This window comes from Bos indicus x Bos taurus, chromosome 5, assembly GCF_003369695.1.
Source record: "Bos indicus x Bos taurus breed Angus x Brahman F1 hybrid chromosome 5, Bos_hybrid_MaternalHap_v2.0, whole genome shotgun sequence".
In the NCBI taxonomy this organism is placed as follows: Eukaryota; Metazoa; Chordata; class Mammalia; order Artiodactyla; family Bovidae; genus Bos; species Bos indicus x Bos taurus.
The window spans coordinates 94,484,914-94,504,904 of NC_040080.1; the positions used below are offsets into that span (position 1 = coordinate 94,484,914).

The 19,991-nt window shown below is 49.1% G+C and overlaps 1 protein-coding gene across 6 annotated transcripts; it reads right to left on the reverse strand.

The window, feature by feature from the left end:
* Positions 1-228: 228 nt before the first annotated feature.
* On the reverse strand, positions 229-7,532 carry NFE2 (nuclear factor, erythroid 2). 6 transcript variants are annotated; one of them, XM_027543094.1, is made up of 4 exons: positions 3,870-4,666; positions 3,102-3,585; positions 2,749-2,917; positions 229-1,517 (listed from the first exon to the last, which is right to left on the reverse strand). In XM_027543094.1, exons 2-4 carry the CDS (start codon positions 3,206-3,208, stop codon positions 507-509), a joined length of 1,287 nt encoding a protein of 428 aa, XP_027398895.1. In that variant the 5' UTR covers positions 3,209-3,585; positions 3,870-4,666; the 3' UTR covers positions 229-506. The 6 variants fall into 6 exon arrangements, with proteins under 6 accessions (XP_027398895.1, XP_027398893.1, XP_027398898.1 ...); XM_027543092.1 differs by lacking the exons at positions 3,102-3,585; positions 3,870-4,666 and adding an exon at positions 7,248-7,532; XM_027543097.1 differs by lacking the exons at positions 3,102-3,585; positions 3,870-4,666 and adding an exon at positions 4,673-7,209.
* Positions 7,533-19,991: the final 12,459 nt, after the last annotated feature.

Genomic DNA, 19,991 nt, shown 5'->3' on the forward strand with positions numbered 1-19,991 from the left:
CACTGAAGAAGATGGGGTTCCTCAAATCATGGCCTCTGGCTCTGAGAAGGGGTTTAAAAGTGGTAGATCACACTGCTCAGGCCTAACTGTCGTATGTCCCGTCTCCTACAGTCATAGGGGAGAGAGAGGAGCAAGCTCAGCAGAACACCCTCCCCACCACCAACAGGCAGTGAGGTCTGAGGAGCACCCCACTTCATCACCCTCCCTCGAAAAAGAAGACAGCACAAGGCCATTTCCATAGAGTGCTTTATATACCAAAGCTCAATCGAGACTGGAAACCTAGAAAACTGAACCACTGAAGAGAGATTCCAGCCCTCCCCTCACATCCTTGCCTCCAGGCAAGTCTCACTGAACACACCTCGGACCTTCCAAATGCCGGGTTTCCAGCTGTGGTCCCCTCCTGGTCTACAGAACTCAGCTCCCACTGGGCCTCATGGATGGGGAGGACCTTTATCAGAAGAGAATGAAGGAAACCCCCATTACCAGTCCCATCCCCTCGGGCCAGCTCAGTCTGTGGCCTCCATCTTGGTCCCCCGGGGCACCAGGAAGATGGCCCCATCAGCAGCCTGGTGTAGCGCATAGTCTTCAGGGGAGTAGCTGTTGCCTGCTTCATCCCGTAAGTGCTGGAAAATGTCACGGTACAGGTCCGTCAGCTGTTGGCGCATGACCTCTAGGGTCCGGTCGGCTTCGCCTCGGGCCCGGAGAAGCCGCTCCCGCTCGCTGCCCAGCCGCTCCAGTTCCCGCTCCAGCTGCACGATGGTCTCCAGCTTTCTCTTGCGACAGTTCTGGGCAGCCACCTTGTTCTTGCCCCGCCTTCGGATGTCCCGGACCAGGGCCAGCTGGCTCTCTGTCAGCGGGTACCGCGCCAGCAGCTCGTTAAAGTCGTCTACTGGCAGGTTGACAATCTTGTCCGTAGGGAAGGGGATCTTCATGGCCAGGGCCCGCCGCTCATCCCGACTCCCTGCCTCCCCCCGTGCAGTGGGCTTGGCCCGCACAGGGCCAGAGGAGGGTTCTAAGGCTAAGGGGGTCTCGGCAGGTGGCAAGGCATAGTTGGGGTGGGTCAAGGAGTTGGGCATTAGTGAGTAGGGGTACTCCACTGGGTACATCTCTACATACTCGCTGCGACGCCGGCCAGCCTCCGTCCCCTCCAACTCAAGAGATTCAGCGTCGCTATAGTTGAGGGATAATCCTGAGTCAGATTCTGGGTCTTCTTGGGGCTTGGATGGCCCCGCTGACAACCCAATGTCCAGGAGGGCCAAGGGGTCTGGGAGGGGGTCACTGAGCAGGCCCGAGAGGGTCAGTGGCTTGGAGACTGGTACAGTCATGTTGCTGCCATAGGAGTACGGAGGGTCTGGGACATGAGACGTGGGTGCTGGGAGCTCATAAGGTGGTGCAGGAAGGGGAAAGCCAGGCTCCGAGTGGATAGAGCAGGGGCAGTAACTTGGAGGCGGTGGGGGCCCTGGGTATGGGACAGGGGCTGGGGGCTCGAACGATGGCTCACTTGGAGCATTCAGACCCTGCAAGAAAAGACACCAAGAGGTTTGTAGATGGGCTGAGGAAAAGAAGAAACCATCTCTCTCTCAGAACCAATCTGAGTCCCACTGAAAAAACCAGTGAGATAATCACAAGGGAACAGAAAGTTGCTAATAATCATTGAAAGCTTCTGGCAAAGTTGTGACAGAGTAAGTTCATGAAGAAAGCGGCTTAAACAGGAAGGGCACTCGCTGAAGTCAGACTTCAGAAAGGACTACCTAATGCCGCAACAGTTGTGGAATCCCCTCCTCTTTGGGAGAAGTTCTTACTGGCTCGAGATGTCTCTTGTCCCTTTATTTCCTTCAGGAAGACAAGGAGTCACTCCACGATGACCCTTGGAACCCTTTTCCTGCTGCCATTATCTAGGGTCAAAGGGTCAAGTTCGGACCCTGGCCATGCCCCGGGTGCCCAGCAGAGGGAGCTGCTGTGTGGGAAGAGGGCTTAGGGCAGATCCTGAGGGCCCAGGCTGGCGGCAGGAGAGAATGGAGTGGGCACAGTGCCAGGTCTGGGGCAGAGAGTTACTTCAGGGAGCCTCCGTCAGCTCTGCCCTTTCCCCTCCAGTCTCTCTGTCCCTGCCCAGGTGCAGAGAGGAGGAGAGAACATGCCGGGGAGAACTGGGCCCCCAACCCACATCGGGGAGCCACCCTGCTCCAGCCCAGCTGGGGACAAAGGCATCATTGTTAGGCCAACAGACACCCCTTTGTCCAAGTAGCAGGAGGAAAGGACCCCGGCATAGCCTGACCCCACCCCCCACCTTCCTGAGGCCCCTGAACTACAGCTCTGCTACCTGAGGGAAAGGGGCCCAGCTGCTGAGGACAGTGGGGGGAAATGAGGAACGAAGATGGGCAGGGTTGGAAGAGGGCAGAACAGAGGAAGGTGAAGAAGGGAAGGCGGGGCAGGAGGTGAGGTAGAGAGACGTGAGCAGAGTGGCTGCCCAGAGAGCTTGCACCCCCAATCAGATCCTTCCTTCCCACCACTGCTATCTCCTGCTCATCCGCACCCCTCCCCCTCAACGCTCTGGCCCTCCCTCCAGATCTCTTCGACTCCAGCCCTTCTTTTCACAGTGTCCAGAAAATCTCTATCTTGAGACCCTGGGCTCTGCTTGCTCCAGCGCCAGCCCCTGCCACGCACACCCAGGGCCTCAATCCCAGCCAGACTCCCTGTTTTGTTGCTTTTTCCTCCCCCTACCACCTCATTCCCCACTACCTGGCTTACCTGCAGCTCAGTGATGGACATGATCTCCTGCCAAGTCAGTTCCATCTCACCTGGCTCCGGAATGGGCAGCTGTGTTACCCTGTTCCTGCTCTGCTGTGGAGGACACGGGGACATCCTACTGGGCCAGGGCCTGGTCCGAGGTCCCGAGAGCCCAGATGGTCCCAGCAACCTGTATCAAAGGAGAAACAAGGGTTAGGGCCTCTCCTGCCACGGGTCAGCAGTTTTGTCCTTCTTCATTGAGCAGCTGGGCTTCCCAGGTGGCGCAGTGGTAAGGAATCCACCTGCCAATGCAGGAGACTTGGGTATGATCATTGTGTGGGGAAGATCCCCTGGAGGAGTAAATGGCAACTCACTCCAGTATTCTTGCCTGGAAAATCCCATGGACAGAGGACCCTGGCGGGCTACAGTCCATGGGGTCACCAAGAGTCTGACACGACTGAGCGACTGAACACGCGCGCATGCACGGAGCGGCTCCCTCCAGCTTCACCTGAGGGAAGGAGACGCCTCACCCCCCCATTCATGCTGGACTCATCAACAACTCCTTAAGCTAGAAAGCCTTTTTCTGCTGTGTTATCTCTACCTCACCTGCTATGGCTGTAGGCAGTTCCTCTGGGAGCACAGTAGGTTTTATCTTCTTTTCAGATAAGATGCCTTCTCTTTCCCCTACTGCTTAACTCCTCAGGACTGTATCACAGGCCAGGAGAGAAGCCACATCACCTAGGGTCGTGGTTTTATTTTTCCTGTCTCCTACAGCAGCATCAGGGATCACTCCTGATCTCCTCCTCTGCCCTCAGTTTTAGGATCTCAGTCTTTTCCTTCCAAGTTGAGAGTGAGTGCCTGGGGATCCCCAAGGAGCGTGTTGTGGGAAGAGCCAAGCAGACAGCCCCTCCCTTTCTCTAAGATAGGGCCCAGGCCTGCTGGCTGATAGCAGCCCTGCCCTCGCCTCCTATCCTGGTCCTGGGCTCCCCTGCCTGGGCCAGATAAGAAGTTTATCAGTGGCAGGCAGCAGAGGAGGAATGGTCTCTGGAGACACTGGACCTCTGCCCTGTGTCCTGAAGGGTCCTCTTGGCTATACCCCACCCCACAAACCAGGTCATATAGTAACCACAGCAAAGACTTACTTGGCATTTGTTGAGAACTGAGCCTGGGAGTCTATAGGCATTAATTTATGAGATTGATTTTCACAAAGATCCTATAAGGTCCATTCTGAAGCTGAGACTCAAGCTGCTCAATAGCAGAGCAGGTCTGGTACCTAGGGTTGCTGACTCTACTGCCTGTCCCACCTTCCAGGCGCCTTCCCAGTGCTGCTCCCGTGTCTTGCTACGCCGAGACTCTACTGGCAGGCAGCTTCAGTCAGCTCCTTCTGTGGAATCTTGGCCTCTTTTCTCTTCTAGGGAATATTTCTTTAGAGACTTGAATACTCACTCCCCTCCAGCCCCTTTGCTTTGGATCTGGGCTGGAGTTGCAGACCTGCGCAGCAGCAAGATGTCGGGCAAGCCGTCGCCTTTCTCTGAGCCTCTGTTTCCTCATTTGTAAAACCAGAGAGTGAGACAAGTTGAATTTGGAGGTCCCTCCCTCTCTGCTTGGACAGTTCAACATTCTCAGCAATCCCTCAGCCCTGCCTTCATCTTCTCCTTTCTGTCACCCTTTCTCCTCACTCCACCTCCCTATTCCCTGACACCCATCTCACCCTCATCTGTTCTCCCTTCCTTTGGCAAGACACTCCAAAAAGATTTGGCAGGGGCCCTCTGATCTCTTAGGGCCACGCACTGTACCCTATGTTTGCTGTAGAAATAAAGGCAGGCAGACTGGGTGGGTGGGGGAGACTTACAGAAGGACAGACAGAGTACAGGGTTGGATGACCTTAGATCACCACAAGGATGGCCTATCACAGGTATTTAATATGGAATCCACTCTGACTCACCACAAAATTCACGAGAGCTGCAAACTGTCCTTTCGAAGGAGGATCACCCCAAGTCCCTGCCTGCCCACTCCTTGTTGCATGGCCATCCCTAGAGCTGGGAGTTGCCACAGGCCCTTGGCCAGTGGGCAGAGGGCGGGGTGTTTATGTCTGTCCAGGATGCCATTTCAACACCGGAACCCCACCTTCTCCACCCAGGTTCTGGCGGAAATTGCCCAAAGGCAAAGTGAATGGAGAAGGGGTTTAGGGGGCAGGGACAATGACTCTTGCCTCATAGTCCTTCTCACACACACACACACATCCCGTTTTGTCCCTCTGTATAATTTCCCGGATCTGACTCTTAAGTGCAATACAAAGATCCTGCCCTAGGAGGCAGGAGACCAGGTTCTCTGGCATTCCACATGCATGATCTGAGGTAAATTGCTTTCTATTCATTCTCTGCCATTAAATGGAGACAGACCTGGAGAACCTCCTTACAGTAGATTGTATCTGGCTCAAGCAATCACAAACTTTATTGTGGGTTGCATTCACCTGGGGTGCTTGTGAAAACACAGAATTCTGAAAGCTGTCCCAGATCCATCAAAACTGAGTTCATAGGTACAGGTACCTGGCAATCAGCACTTTAACAAGTGGCCTGGGTAGGTGTTTCTGTGCCAGAGGCCCACTGTACTTTGAAAACTGTTAACCAGTCCAACCATATGGATTTACTTGAAAGAACACAAAGCCAGAAAGTCTGGCAAGTAATCTCCAGACTTCTCTTTCACAACCTCGATCCAGGCAAGGCTGGGTTCTAGGCTGCCCTGGTCTCTGAAACTAGATATCAGCCCCTTCTCATAAAGACCAGGAATTTAATTCTCCCTTTACCCTAGGACAGGGAAATGAGAATCCAGAAGGGTCACTGGGGGAGACAGGAAGTAAGGAAAGAGGCAGTTAAGGAGAACCTCAGGATCAACTCCAGCCTGCTCTTTGGTACAAGTCTGTGCCAGGCCAAAAGGGAGTAGTGTGTTCTTCCCTAGACACTCAGAGATGGGTGGTGGTCTATACACCAGCTGTAGGCTCCTCTGGGTCTTAGGAGCCTACCTTCCTGAAGACAGGCCAGGGAGCTGGCAGCCAGTGGTATAGCTTAGAGAGAAGGAATCAGATCAAATAGAACATCACGAAGGGTACAGAAGGTGAAGAGGTCCTGGGAAAGTGCAGCCTGCCTCCCTGTGTCCCTTTTCTTTTACAGCAAATGGTCCTCACTTTCCAGTTTAGCCCACACTTTGAGGTCACACACCCATCTTGCTCCCCAACACTGCATATCATGTAGGATGGACACCATCTCCAGGGAATATAATCCACCCTCTTTACTCTCATCCTAAACCATTCTGGCTTACCCAAAGAGATTTTATCACAATCCCTGAGTACACACAGAATGACATGGAGCTTTATGTTTCAGGATACAGACTGAGGACCATTTGGGGAGGGATGCTGTGGAGAGGAAGGTATTCGGCCCCATCTGCTGCCCCAGGTCTCTAACACCTTGACAAGGGGGTTCTGAGGCTTACTAGACTTCCCTCTCCTCTCCAGGTGTCAACAGAAGCAGTGAAAGGATGGGGAGGGATCAGTAAAACCTGGGGTGTGGAGTGATGTGTGAGCAGCCTGCAGCTTAGAAAGATTAGAAAGAATCTCCAAAGAGAGGGAGGCACACAGAAGTGAGAGAAAGCAACAGAATGGAGGGGAAAGGGGGTGGGTGGAGGGAGCCATGGGGAGGGAGAGGGAGTTGAGGGTGTGGAGAGAGATTTGAGCACAGTAAGATATGTGGGGTCACACATGACTCAAACAGGTGCATGGGAACAAGGGAAAGAGGGACGAGTTTCTGCCGTCCCATCACCCAGTCACTAGACCCCAACCTCAGTCCTTAGGAAGCCCAATGATAGAGAATCTCAGCTCCAGCAGCTGTGACAGGTGATCTCTCTGCCACTGTCCCCAGCCGACTGTCTCCTCAGCTGCCAAGATTTCCAGTCAGAAGCAACTATGCTGCAGTGGGATGCCTTCCTCTCCCTCCCACTTCGAGCTGATCCCCACTGCCCCAGGCCCAGAGAAGAGAAGGCACACAGAGAGGCGAGAACTCAGCACCTCCAAGCCCTAGCAGCCCATCCTGGTGCAACAACACTTCTCAGCGGCCCAGGTGTCCACTGTTTCAGATTCCTCAACTTCCCTTAGACCTCCCCAGATGGCTGGGCAGGGCAGCGTGATGGGATGGAGTAGGTGAAAGGATGGTACCGCATACCTGAGAGTCCAGCGACAGCCAGTCTGCCCAAGGGTTACTCAGGGTCACTCCCCAGCCCCTGAGGCATCCCTCGGGGAACCACTGTCTGGTCCCCATCCATAGCGTTTTGCCCCAAGAATCCCAAAGGGCTCAAGAAGCCACGTAGGTCTCCCACACCTGTCAAATTCCTCGACCAGGGGCAGCCTGGTAAGGTCTGCGACCTCCTAGGATCGCCCTGCGAGTTGATTCTTCTTTCCCTTTGCCTCCTCCACCTCCCCAGCCTGTCCCCAGATCCACTGCAGTTCTCCCCGCCCGCCCCGCAAGCACCTGTGGCAGGGTCCCAGCGAGGTGAGGAGAGCGATGAGAGAGATGAGGCCGGTCTGGGCTGACACCTCCTGGCTGAGGATCCCTGCTACCTCTGAGAGCCGCGGAGGGCCGTGCCCCGCCCCCCGGCCATCTCTGAGCGCCCAGTGTGAAGGCTCCGGGAGCTCCAGGCGGTCGCTGAGCGCCCAGTGTGGAGTGCGGGGAGCTCCGGGCTGGCGCACCAGCCTCTTCTCTGAAGCCCTCGGCCAGAGTTCTCCGTCCTTCCTCCAACCCTCCCCTTTCCCCGTGGCCCTCCTCTCCTCCTGCCCCTTCTGGCGAAGAGAGGAAACTTGAGCCCGGTGTGGTTTCTGCCCACACCCCGCCCCCAACTTGCTCCCGGCCAGCATGGGGCACACATGGCTCCCAGCCCTCCGTGTGAGCCCAGGAGTCCAGCCAGCTCTGCGTTTCTCCCATGCGTATGATGAATTCCAACCTGATGATCTAAGCGACAGAGCGACCTCTAAACTTCATACAAGTTGTACCCCCTGCCCTTTGCCCCTTTGACTGTCTTCAGGACAGGGAAACTGAGTCCTGGCAGGGTGGAGAGCAGCTGGAGAAAAGGACCAGATGTCTAGCATCCCAGTCGTTAGGCAGGTAGGCCTTCGGGACACTTCTTTTATTTCAGGAAAGCCTGGGCTCTGGGAAAGGGGTAGGGGAGCTTTCAGGGGAGGGGGGCCCAGCCGCTTTGATGTGTCCTTTCACCTGTAGCCTTCTCCCCTCCCTCTGCAGCCTCAGATGTCCTAGGACAAAGGCCTCTTTCTTGGCCAGGTTTGTTGTCAGTGTGTGAGGGGAGTTGGGGTAGGGGAGAGCCGCCTGGCAGGGACATTATTCACCTGCCTTAAAGGGGACCCTGGATGCCCTCTGTCCTTTCTTCCAGGCAGTCCCCCCAGTCACAGGGCAGCCACATACTCTGGACAGAACAGGACATGTGTGTAGGGTGTCAGGTCCCCTCCCCCCGCCAGCATTCACAGCAGCTCTGGGGCAGGCCAGGAAGTACCCCTGGAAGTCACTCATTCATCCATTTGCCTCCAAGCCACAACCCAAGTTCCAGGCCAAACAGATCTTTCTCCAGAGACTAGGAGAAAAGTCTGGCTTCCTCCTAGCTTTTAGTAGCTTTCAGCTCTAAGGAAAGTCTTTCCTATGTCTAGCTTCACTCCTTACAGCTGCAGCTTGCACTTTTTTCTATTTTTTTTTTTTTTTCTTATGATATTCAAGTTAAATTGGAAGCAGTTATTGACTGGGGAGGTAGGCAGGTGCCACCCTAAGACATGACTGGCATTCAGCCAGCATTCTGTGATAGGCTTGTGTTCACTATAAAAATAATGAAAACATTCTATCCCACTTGGTAAAGAATAGCTTCTGGGAGTCTTCCAAGTATTCCCCATCATTACAGTACTATGTCAGCCACCCCAGTTCTCTCTCAGGATGCCCCCAACCCAATAACACAAGCAAGCAACTCAAGAGGCAATGTGATACCTGCAGCCTGTGTGTATGGGTTTGATCAACACCCATGCCAAACCCATAGTTCAGTGATTTGAATCTCTACCCCAGGAGATCATAATTCTACATACATGATCTGTGTGGGGCAGGAGGTGACCCATGGCTTCACTGCATGTTACATGCAGGTTCAGAATCTCTTGATGACCTGGGTATGAATTTAGGTCACAAACATGAACACTCAGGTAGCTTATGTATTTATTTGGGCCCATTGGAGGAGATGAGAGGTGGTGATAGTCATACTTGTGGCTGATTCAGTAATGGTATCAGTTTAGTCAGATAGTCAATGGTATCAGATAGTCAACAAACATTTGCTGAATGAAAGCTACCAGTTCAGGACACTATTTGTGGCATCGCACATACAATTATAACACAAGTTATCCAGTGAATGAATGGATATTTATGGAGTGTCTACTTATCATTCATTCATTCAACAAATATTTGTTGTGGGTCTACTATGTTTCCCACTCCAGAACCACACAAAGATGAATAAGAACAGTCTGTGTCCTTATTAACAGCCTATGCAGGGAATTTGGGGTTTTTCAGGCGGCACTAGTAGTAAAGAATCTGCCTGCCAGTGCAGAAGACTCAGGAGATGCGGGTTCAGTCTTTGGGTTGGGAAGAGCCTCTGGAGAAAGAAATGGCAACCCACTCCTGTATTTTTGCCTGGAAAATCCCATGGACAGAGGAGCCTGGCAGAATACAGTCCATGGGGCCACAAAGAGTCAGATACAGTAATAAAGGTCTATAAAAAGTACTATGGAGGGACTTCCCTGGAGGGCCAGTGGTTAAGACTTCTCCTTCCGATTCAGGGGTACTGGTTTGATCCCTGGCTGGAGAGGTAAGACCTCACATGCCTTGTGGCCAGAAAACTAGAACATTAACAACAGAAGCAATATCGTAACAAATTCAATAAAGACTTCAAAAATGATCCACATCAAAAAAACGAAAAAAAGGTCCTATGGAGCTGAACTACTGTTGGGGAAATTCAGAGCAGGCTTCACAGAGGAGGTGACAATTGATCTGGGCTGTGGAGAATGACTCAGGGTTCATCAGGAAAAGAGGGGAGAAGGGTATTCCAAGCTGAGGTGTGAAAGCCCAGAGGCATCAGACTGAGAAGAGTACTCAGGGTTTCCTAGGGTGGAGTGTGGGGAAGGAAGTAGTGAAAAATAAGCTTGGGGAGATTGGGGCTAGATGTAAAAGTCTTGAAAGTCAAACTAGGGAGGTTGTGTTTCATCCCATGTGCGAGTCAAAGGCATGTTTGAAGCAGTTTACTTGTTTTCGGGGACAGACATGGTCGTACAGGCTGAGCTAAGTCAACAGACAGCCTTCATTTAGGCGGCTGGCCAGGATATCTCTCCCACCTCACCCTATTCCCCTCCCATAGGAAGAGGCTGTTACTGGGATTAGCAGGCTGTGTTCTGCCTCTAGAACATTCTTTTTTTTTTTTTAATGTATTTATTTATTATTTTTGGTTGCACTGGGTCTTTGTTGCTGCACACGGACTTCCTCCAGTTGCAGAGAGTGGGATCTACTCTTTCTTGCAGTGTGTGGTCTTCTCATTACAGTGGCTTCTCTTGTTGCGGAGCACAGGTTCTAGGTGCACATGGGCTTCGGTAGTTGTGGCTCTTGGGCTCTGAATGCAGGCTCAGTAGTTGTGGTACATGGGCTTGGTTGCTTCGTGGCATGTGGAATCTTCCTAGAATGGGGATCGAACCCATGTCCCCTGCATTGGCAGGCGGATTCCTATCCACTGTACCTCAAGGGCAGTCCAAGAACACTCTTTACAGCCCCCCAGGGGTCTGGATGGTTCCTTTAGTCCCCTCCTTTCAGATTCCTGCTGTCTAGAGTCAACCTCCTTCTATCTTAAATCTCCTTTGCTTGATGTAAGATTAACAGGGTATTAGGAGCCTGAATGGGTTGGACAGTGCCTGCAGCTAGGCAAGGCAGAATACCTAAGATTTTCCTAGCCCCAAGATCCTCCTGCGTCAACCAAAGTGGCAGAGACAGAGTGTGGAGAAAAACATGGCCACATATCTTTACTCTTATACCGTTCTTCATCCATGCTGCTCACGCACCCCCAAAAGGCTGTCTTATTGTCACCTCTGGTCAATTCACCCCACCCTCACCCCAGTGTGTGTGCACACCACCATCAGCATCAGGGCAAGCCACAGCCGTGTTGCCAAACACCCTACCGGGTTATGCAACCAGCTTCCCGAGTAGGGCGGGGTGGGTAGAGGTGAAACCAGGGGAGGGCCACAGGTCCCAGAGGGAGCTGGCTGCCTGGCCTGCTTGCCTGCTGGGCTGACCGCAGTGGCCCCAGGGGGCGGGGGCAGGGCTGGCCCTTTTATCAGTGCCCTGCAGGATTGCACCCGCCACCCCCTGGCTTCCTCTCTCAACAGACGGAAAGGGGAGGCAGCCACAGGGTGCAAGGGAGGGCTGGGCGTTATCCTAGGCTGCAGAGCCTGGCGGTTACCCCGGATGGCTGGGGGAGGTGTTGGAGGGGGTCTGGGACCAGGGAATAGTGAGGCCCCTCTTACTCAAGTAAGGAAAGGGAGATATAAACTGAGGCCCAGATGGTGGAGCCAGATGTCCTAAGCCATCCACTGGTTTTTCCTTGTGTTCCAGTTTGGATGAGGATAGGATTAAAAAAAAAGGTCTCTGAAGAGGTTCCTTTCCATATATAAGAATTCTAAGAGAATTGACTCAGGAGTCAGGACACTGAGCCCCACTATCAGCTCTAAAGAGCTTGTGGCTCTCAAGGGTCCAGAGTGTTGGGGAGGACTGAGGTTCCCAGTCCTGGCATCTGTGGGTTATTCCCAGGTAGCAGAGCTCCACACCTAACCTAAGACACATGAAGGCTGATAGATGAGTCCAGAATAGTCCAGCATAACCCCTGGAGCTTAATTCTAAATCTAGAAAGGGGAGTATGTTGTGTGGTATTCAGTTCAGTTGTCGCTCAGTCGTGTCCGACTCTTTGCGACCCCATGGACTGCAGCACGCCAGGCTTCCCTGTCTATCACCAATTCCCAGAGCCTACTCAAACTCATCTCCATAGAGTCGGTGATGCCATCCAACCATTTCACCCTCTGTCGTCCCTTTCTCCTCCCGCCTTCAATCTTTCCCAGCATCAGGGTCTTTTCAAATGAGTCAGTTCTTAGCATCAGGTGGCCAAAGGATTGGAGTTTGAGCTTCAACATCAGTCCTTCCAATGAATATTCAGGACTGATTTCCTTTAGGATGGACTGGTTGGATCTCTTTGAATTCCAAGGGACTCTCAAGAGTCTTCTCTAGCACCACAGTTCAAAAGCATCAATTCGTGGGTGCTCAGCTTTCCTTATAGACCAACTCTCACATCCATACATGACTACTGGAAAAACCATAGCTTTGACTAGATGGACTTTTGTTGGCAAAGTAATGTCTCTGCTTTTTAATATGCTAAGTTGGTCATAGCTTTTCTTTGAAGGAGCAAACATCTTTTAATTTCATGGCTGCAGTCACCATCTGCAGTGATTTTGGAGCCCAAGAAAATAAAGTCTGTCACTGTTTCCATTGTTTCCCCATCCATTTGCTGTGAAGTGATGGAAAAGGATGCCACAATCTTCATTTTTTGAATGTTGAGTTGTAAGCCAGCTTTTTTACTCTCTTCTTTCACCTTCATCAAGAGGCTCTTTAATTCCTCTTCGCTTTCTGCCATTAGGGTGGTGTCATCTGCATATCTGAGGTTATTGATATTTCTTCCAGAAATCTTGATTCCAGCTTGTGCTTCATCCAGCCTGGCATTTCTCATGATGTACTCTGCATAGAAGTTAAATAAGCAGGGTGACAATATACAGCCTTGATGTACTCCTTTCCCGATTTGGAACCAGTCTGTTGTTCCATGTCCAGTTCTAACTGTTGCTTCCTGACCTGCATACAGATTTTTCAGGAGGCAAGTCGGGTGGTCTGGTATTCCCATCTCTTTCAGAATTTTCCACAGTTTATTGTGATCCATAAAGTCAAAGGCTTTGGCGTAGTCAAAAAAGCAGAAATAGATATTTTTTTCTGGAACTGTCTTGGTTTTTCAATGAACCAACAGATATTGGCAATTTGATCTCTGGTTCCTCTGCCTTTTCTAAATCCAGCTTGAACATCTGGAAGTTCTCGTTTCACATACTGTTGAAGCCTGGCTTGAAGAATTTTGAGTATTACTTTGCTAGCATGTGAGATATGTGCAATTGTGTGGTAGTTTGGGCATTCTTTGGCATTGCCTTTTTTTGGGATTGGAGTGAAAACTGGCCTTTTCCAGTCCTGTGGCCACTGCTGAGTTTTCCAAATTTGCTGGCATATTGAGTGTAGCACTTTCACAGCATCATCTTTTAGGATTTGAAATAGCTCAAGTGGAATTCCATCACCTCCACTAGCTTTGTTCATAGTGATGCTTCCTAAGGCTCACTTGACTTCACATTCCAGGATGTCTGGCTCTAGGTGAGTGATCATGCCATCATGGTTATCTGGGTCATGAAGATCTTCTTTGTATAGTTCTTCTGTGTATTCTTGCCACCTCTTCTTAATATCTTCTGCTTCTGTTAGGTCCATACCATTTCTGTCCTTTATTATGCCCATCTTTGTATGAAATGTTCCCTTGGTATCTTTAATTTTCTTGAAGAGATCTCTGGTCTTTCTCATTCTATTATTTTCCTCTATTTCTTTGCATTGATCGCTGAGGAAGGCTTTCTTATCTCTCCTTGCTATTCTTTGGAACTCTGTATTCAAACTGGTATATCTTTCCTTTTCTCCTTTGGCTTTAGCTTCTCTTCTTTTCTCAGCTATTTGTAAGGCCTCCTCAGACAACCATTTTGCCTTTCTTTTTCTTGGGGATGGTCTTGATCACTGCCTCTTATACAATGTCACGAACCTTCATCCATAGTTCTTCAGGCACTCTTGTCTATCATATCTAATCCCTTGAATCTATTTGTCACTTCCACTATATAATTGTAAGGGATTTGATTTAGGTCATACCTGAATGGTCTAGTGGTTTTCCCTACTTTCTTCAATTTAAGTCTGAATTTGGCAATAAGGAGTTCATGATCTGAGCCATAGTCAGCTCCCAATTTTTTTTTTTTTTTTTTTTTTTTGCTGACTGCTGATGGAGCTTCTCCATCTTTGGCTGCAAAGAATATAATCAAGCTGATTTCAGTATTGACCTTTGACTTCTGCACCTTTTTGTGGTGTAGAGTAAGTAGAATGATGTTGTTGTTGTTCAGATCTTGAATCTTAAGACCTGGACTTGAGTCCCTGCATTCACTGGTTACATGACTTTGGGCAACTCAACCTTCCTAAGCCTTGTTTCTTTACAAGGGAAAATGGAGATAAGGATGATAATACCTATTCAGTGAAGTTTGGGGGAAGATTAAAGGAGATCAATAAGCAAGGCTGGGGAATGACAGGCTAGGCTAAGTAGCTTCAGTTGTGTCTGACTCTGTGCGACCCTATGGACAATAGCTCACCAGGCTCCTCTGTCCATGGGATTCTCCAGGCAAAAATACTGGGCTGAGTTGCCATGTCCTCCTCCAGGGAATCTTCCCAACCCAGGAATCGAACCCACATCTCTGCAGGTGTATTCTTCAGAAGCTTAGAAACCTGGAAACCAGAGTGTTTCAGAGGCTTGGGAATTGAGAAGAGTCTACTTATCTGGAAGTCAGACTCTGGTGGAGAGATAACTGGAACAGAACTGAAGCCAGGAGGCAGTCTGGTTCTGGGAGAGAACCAGGACTAGAATGCAGCAGTGTTTGTGGGGCTGGGTGGTAGACTTTCAGGAACTAGCTCTGGAGCCATGGCTTTCCCACCCCAGCACTATTGGGCAGGGCCAGTTTTAGCCACGCAATGGGCACAGTGCCAGCTTTATGAGCTTCAGTCACCTTCCAGGAACCCCAGAACCCTCCCCCTCACCTCACCCTGTTGCAATCCTTTGCAGTGGGCGGAGCTTCCTGGGAAGTCCCACCCTCTGCTCCTCAAGAGGATGGAAGGCTTGAGGCCTCACTATTCATTTCCTCCTTCAAACAGGCATCCTGCTCATTCCAGCCTCCTCTCTCTGCTCCACCTGCTCCCTTGCACCAGAATGCTCTCCTTGGACCTTTCTACCAACCAGATGCAGTACAAAGTGGAAGAGAGATCTGGGTTTGAGTCTCAGTTCACACTTAAAAGTTCAGACTTGGGCAAATTATATAACCTCCTTGAGCCTTGGTTTCCCCTTGGTAAGTGGGGAGAACTGAGCTTCTTGTGAGGGATGTAAGAAAATGTACATATAGTGCTTATACAGAAAGACTTTAGTGTTGGATCCCTTCCTCTGATCCACTGTCCAAGATCCAGCTTCATTCAAGTTCTGTCTCCACGCCACTTTCTTGGGCTACTTTAACCCTTACCCATAATTTTTTGTCTAACTCCTTTTGCAATTATTTTATGTACCAGAGAACTAATAATCTCATATAAATGTTTTCCAGTTGAACTATATGATTTTGTGTGTTGTTATATCATTCTGTAATAGTGATAATATAACTATATTAGCGGGCTTCCCAGGTGGCGCTGGTGGTAAAGAACCCACCTGCCAGTGCAGAAGACATAAGAGACATGGGTTAGATCCCTAGGTCAGGAAGATCCCCTGGAGAGTACCTGGCAACACACTCCAGTATTCTGCCTGGAGAATCCCATGGACAGAGGAGCCTGGTGAGCTACAATCCACAGAGTCACAAAGAGACTAATGGAACTTAGCACGCATGCATGAAAACTGTATTATACAAAACCTGTCTCAAGCATCATAGTATAATGGTTAAGAAGACAAGTTTTAGAGTCAGAAATGCCTTCATTCAAACCTTGGGTCTGACAGTCACTTTGAGATCTCAAGCAAATTCTTTAATCTCTCTGAGCCTAATTTTATCCATCTGTAATTTGGGGATAATTACAATACTTATCTTACATATTATTGTGAGAAGTTAACAACTAAGCAGAGACATTACTTTGCCAACAAAGGTCCATCTAGTCAAGGCTATGGTTTCTCCTGTGGTCATGTATGGATGTGAGAGTTGGACTGTGAAGAAGGCTGAGTGCTGAAGAATTGATGCTTTTGAACTGTGGTGTTGGAGAAGACTCTTGAGAGTCCCTTGGACTGCAAGGAGATCCAGCCAGTCCATTCTGAAGGAGATCAGCCCTGGGATTTCTTTGGAAGGAATGATGCTGAAGCTGAAACTCCAGTACTTTGGCCACCTCATGCGAAGAGCTGACTCATTGGAAAAGACTCTGATGCTGGGAGGGATTGGGGGCAAGAAGAGAAGGGGACGACAGAGGATGAGATGGCTGGATGGCATCACCGACTCGATGGACGTGAGTCTGAGTGAACTCCGGGAGTTTGTGATGGACAGGGAGGCCTGGCGTGCTTCGATTCATGGGGTCGCAAAGAGTCAGACACAACTGAGTGACTGATCTGATCTGATGTATGTTTAATTTAGTGATTCAATGCCTGGGATATAATAAACACTATTAAATAGCACATATATGGTACATCTATTATTATAAAATAAATATTAAATATATTAAATTAAATTATTGTTAACTAATAGGTAAACTTCTTGTGAGGGATTGCATTTTAAGTTTTTTTTTTTTTTTTAAACCATACTCCACAGCATGTGAAATCCACCAAGGATTGAACCTGCGCCCCCTGCACTGGAAGGCAGAGTCTTAACCACTGGCCTGCCAAGGAAGTCCCATGTTTTGTCTTTTGTATATATATCTCAAGGTGTCTATTTCTGAGTACAGCATACTGTCACCCACTCATCAAATATTTTGAGAGTATTTAACAGATTGCTAAATTTGAAGGATACCAAGATAACTGAGGAGTGAGCCTTGCCTTTGGGCAGACACATGTATAAACAGATAAATGGTGATGTGAAGTAAGAATGGCTAATTTCAGGGGGAACAAAGGAAAAGCAGCCTCAGAGGAAAGGCCTCAGAGAGGAGGTAACCTTTCAACTAGTCTTGAGAAACAGAAGAATATGAATTTGCTAGGGAGAAAAATGGGGGACAGCATTCTGGGAAGAAGAAACATCATGTGTAAAACACAGTGGTGGGGGAAGTATATAAAGTTTTGGTCAGTTACAGAGTCTAGGGGTCCAAGGGTGTTTTTAAGGAGATCTGGGTGGAGGGGTAGTTTCCTGAACTTTCCTGGGAAAGTAGGGTAGGTCGTGGTGACCAAGCCCAGGGCCCCCTCCCTGCCAGCAGTCTAGCTGCCTATCAAAGTTCTTGGGATAGTCCTCTCCCTCCAAGGACCCTGAGGTAGGTTTGGCTGACCTCCCCTGGGAGCACTGAGGGTTTTTCCCAAATTGCTTCCAGTCTCTTGGAGTGACTATTCTGGCCAAAACCGACAAGATGGGGGCATCCTGGGATTCTCTCCCCTGTTGTCCCTTTGAGTCCCCATATCTTATGTATGGTGATGAAGAACCAGGATGAGCACTGTCTAATTTGCTCAGTGTCTGGTCTCTGTGCTCAGTCGCTCAGTCATGTCTGACTCTTCACGACCCCATGAACTATAGCCCACCAGGCTCCTCTGTCCATGGGATTTTCCAGGCTAGAATACTGGAATGGGTTGCCATTTCCTCCTTCAGGGGATCTTCCCGACCCAGGGATCAAACCCAAGTCTCCCGTGTCTCCTGCATTGGCAGATGGGTTCTTTACCACTTTGCCACTTGGGAAGCCCCACTGTCTCTGGATCACTTCCCAAATTCTCTTGTGTTGAAAGCTCTTCCCATGAAGGCTGTCTCCACACCAGGGCCTCCGACTTTCCCTGGTTATTGTCTGTGTTCTTTCTGGTTGCAGCTAAAACCATGCCCATAGGCTGGTGTCTGCAGTCTCTGGCCTTTTTTTCCCTCAACAAGATCACTTGCCAGAGAATTAGATATCCACAAGGAGGAAGGTGGAGGGCTCATGGGCCCCATCATCCCCCAACTATCAACTTCCCTTTTTGAGAATGGAGAGAGAGAAGGAGAGACAGAGACCCATCTGATTGGTGCAGAGCCAGCATCTCAGTTGTCCAGACAGGAAATGAAAAGAGGACTCCATCACTTCTCTCTCTCTTGGGTTAGGAGAAGTGGAAAGAAGAAATAAGGGGAAACCAAGGGTTAGAAAAGAAGATAGAGCTGGAGCAATTCAATGCAGACAAAATCCTCTGAAATTGAAAGTACTTATTCCCTGGTGGTCCAGTGGTTTAGGACTCGGCACTTTCACTTTCAGGGCCTAGGTTTGAACTAAGATCCTTCAAGCTGCTCAGAGCAGCCAAAAAAAAAAAAAAAGGAAAGAATCATCCTCTGTTTACCATCTGCCTTTCCTTCTCATACCCTAACACTCCTCCTCCCATCCTAATACCCTCCTGCCTCAAGAACCAATAAACCATTAGTACTATCTTTTAATTTTAACTTTATTTAAAAAAGAAAAATTTTTTTTTTGATATGCCACAAGGCATGTGGGGGATCTTAGTTCCCCAATCAGAGATCCAACCTGCACTTACTGCATTGGAAATGTGGTCTTAACCCCTGGACCACCAGGGAAGTACCTCAATTTTATTTCTAAAATAATCCGTCCACTTCCCTTCATATCCAGAACTATAAACTTGCAGACACTGTAAACTTCCTTACCCCTCTCAATCTCCACTGAACTTTCCTGCAAAACAAAACATTTTTGGTTAAATCCAATGATTCAGCTTCTTCACATCTATACCTGGGCAGCTAAATATGGATGGAAGAAGGACTTACTGGGTGGTCCAGTGGCGAAGACTCTGCTACCAATGTAGGTTGGGGGGAGGGGGGAGGGGCAGGGGGGCCAGGGGGCCAGGGTTCAGGTCCTGGTTAGGGAACTAGATCCCACATACCTCAACTAAAGATACTGCATGTCACCATGAAGATCGAAGATCCCTTATGCTGCAACTAAGACTCAGTACAGCCAAATAAATAATACATATTTTAAAATATATATATTGATGGAGGAAATTCCAGAATCTTGTTAAGTAGTATATTTCAAATTTATGGCCCTATAACTCAACTAATTCAAAGTTATGCCTCCAAAATTCAACTAGTTGCCAACTAATTCTATATTTACCTGGTAAATTCCTCTTTTGTTTTTTCTTTTTTGTGTGTGTGGTAAATTTTCTTTTCTACTCTACTCTGTTCAATAACTATTTCAAGCTTTCTCTCTTTTAAAATCTCTAACACCACCTCCACTTTTGACCTTGCCTATATTTCATTGATAACATAGATGTAATCTGATGAGACTTCCCTATTTTTCCAATACGAAATCCTCCAGCTTACTTGCATCTACATGCTTGACATTCTACGTCATTAAAATGAAAGAAGTACCCTTGTTCCTAAGTAAGGCCATCCCCTCTCAGTTCTCTGAAAAGATGAGAAAATTAGATTCCTCTGGGTGCATAGCAAAATTCAGTTCTGCTCCATAGCAAAGTGCAGCCGACTGCATGGATCAGTCCTGAGAAGACTGATAAAATAATTCAGAGGCAGGGCTGAATCACAAGGTGGTAGTCTTAAGAGTTCACCCAGGTAGAACTCCCCACCCATTCTCTTGGATGAAAGCAGGAGTTATATAACCCTAGGAAGCTTCATCTTTGTGGTCTTACGTTTCATCATAGCTGTATGTTGGGGAGACACTTCCTATACGTCGGAGACAAAGCCAGACTGTTATTAGGTCAGAAAGATGCTACCTTCTTCTGTTGTCTCCTTAAGACCTGCTTCACTGAGCACCCAAGACTTAAGTGACGTGTCCTCACCAGTCACCCTGTGGAGGGCATGTGCCCACATATCTAGCCAACAGCTGGAGCTGCCAACACTGTTCTCCATGATTACTGCAGTTTGTACTGTTTCCCATTCTGCAGTGGCTGCAGTAGAAGCAGTCTATGATTGCTTTAGCAAGAGGCAGAACAAGCCCTGGGCTTGGAGTTAAAGTGCTGAGCTGATAGAATTACATTCATTTTCTTTGTGTGTGTGTGTGTGTTTGGCCTCGAGAGACTTGTGAGATCTTAGTTCCCTAACAGGGATTGAACCCAGGCCACAGCAGTGAAAGTGCTAATTACTGGACAACCAGGGAATTCCCTTATTTATTTTTAAATTTTTTTCTTTCTTTTTAAGAATATAGTTCCCTGTGCTATACAGTAGGTCCTTGTCAGTTATCTGTTTT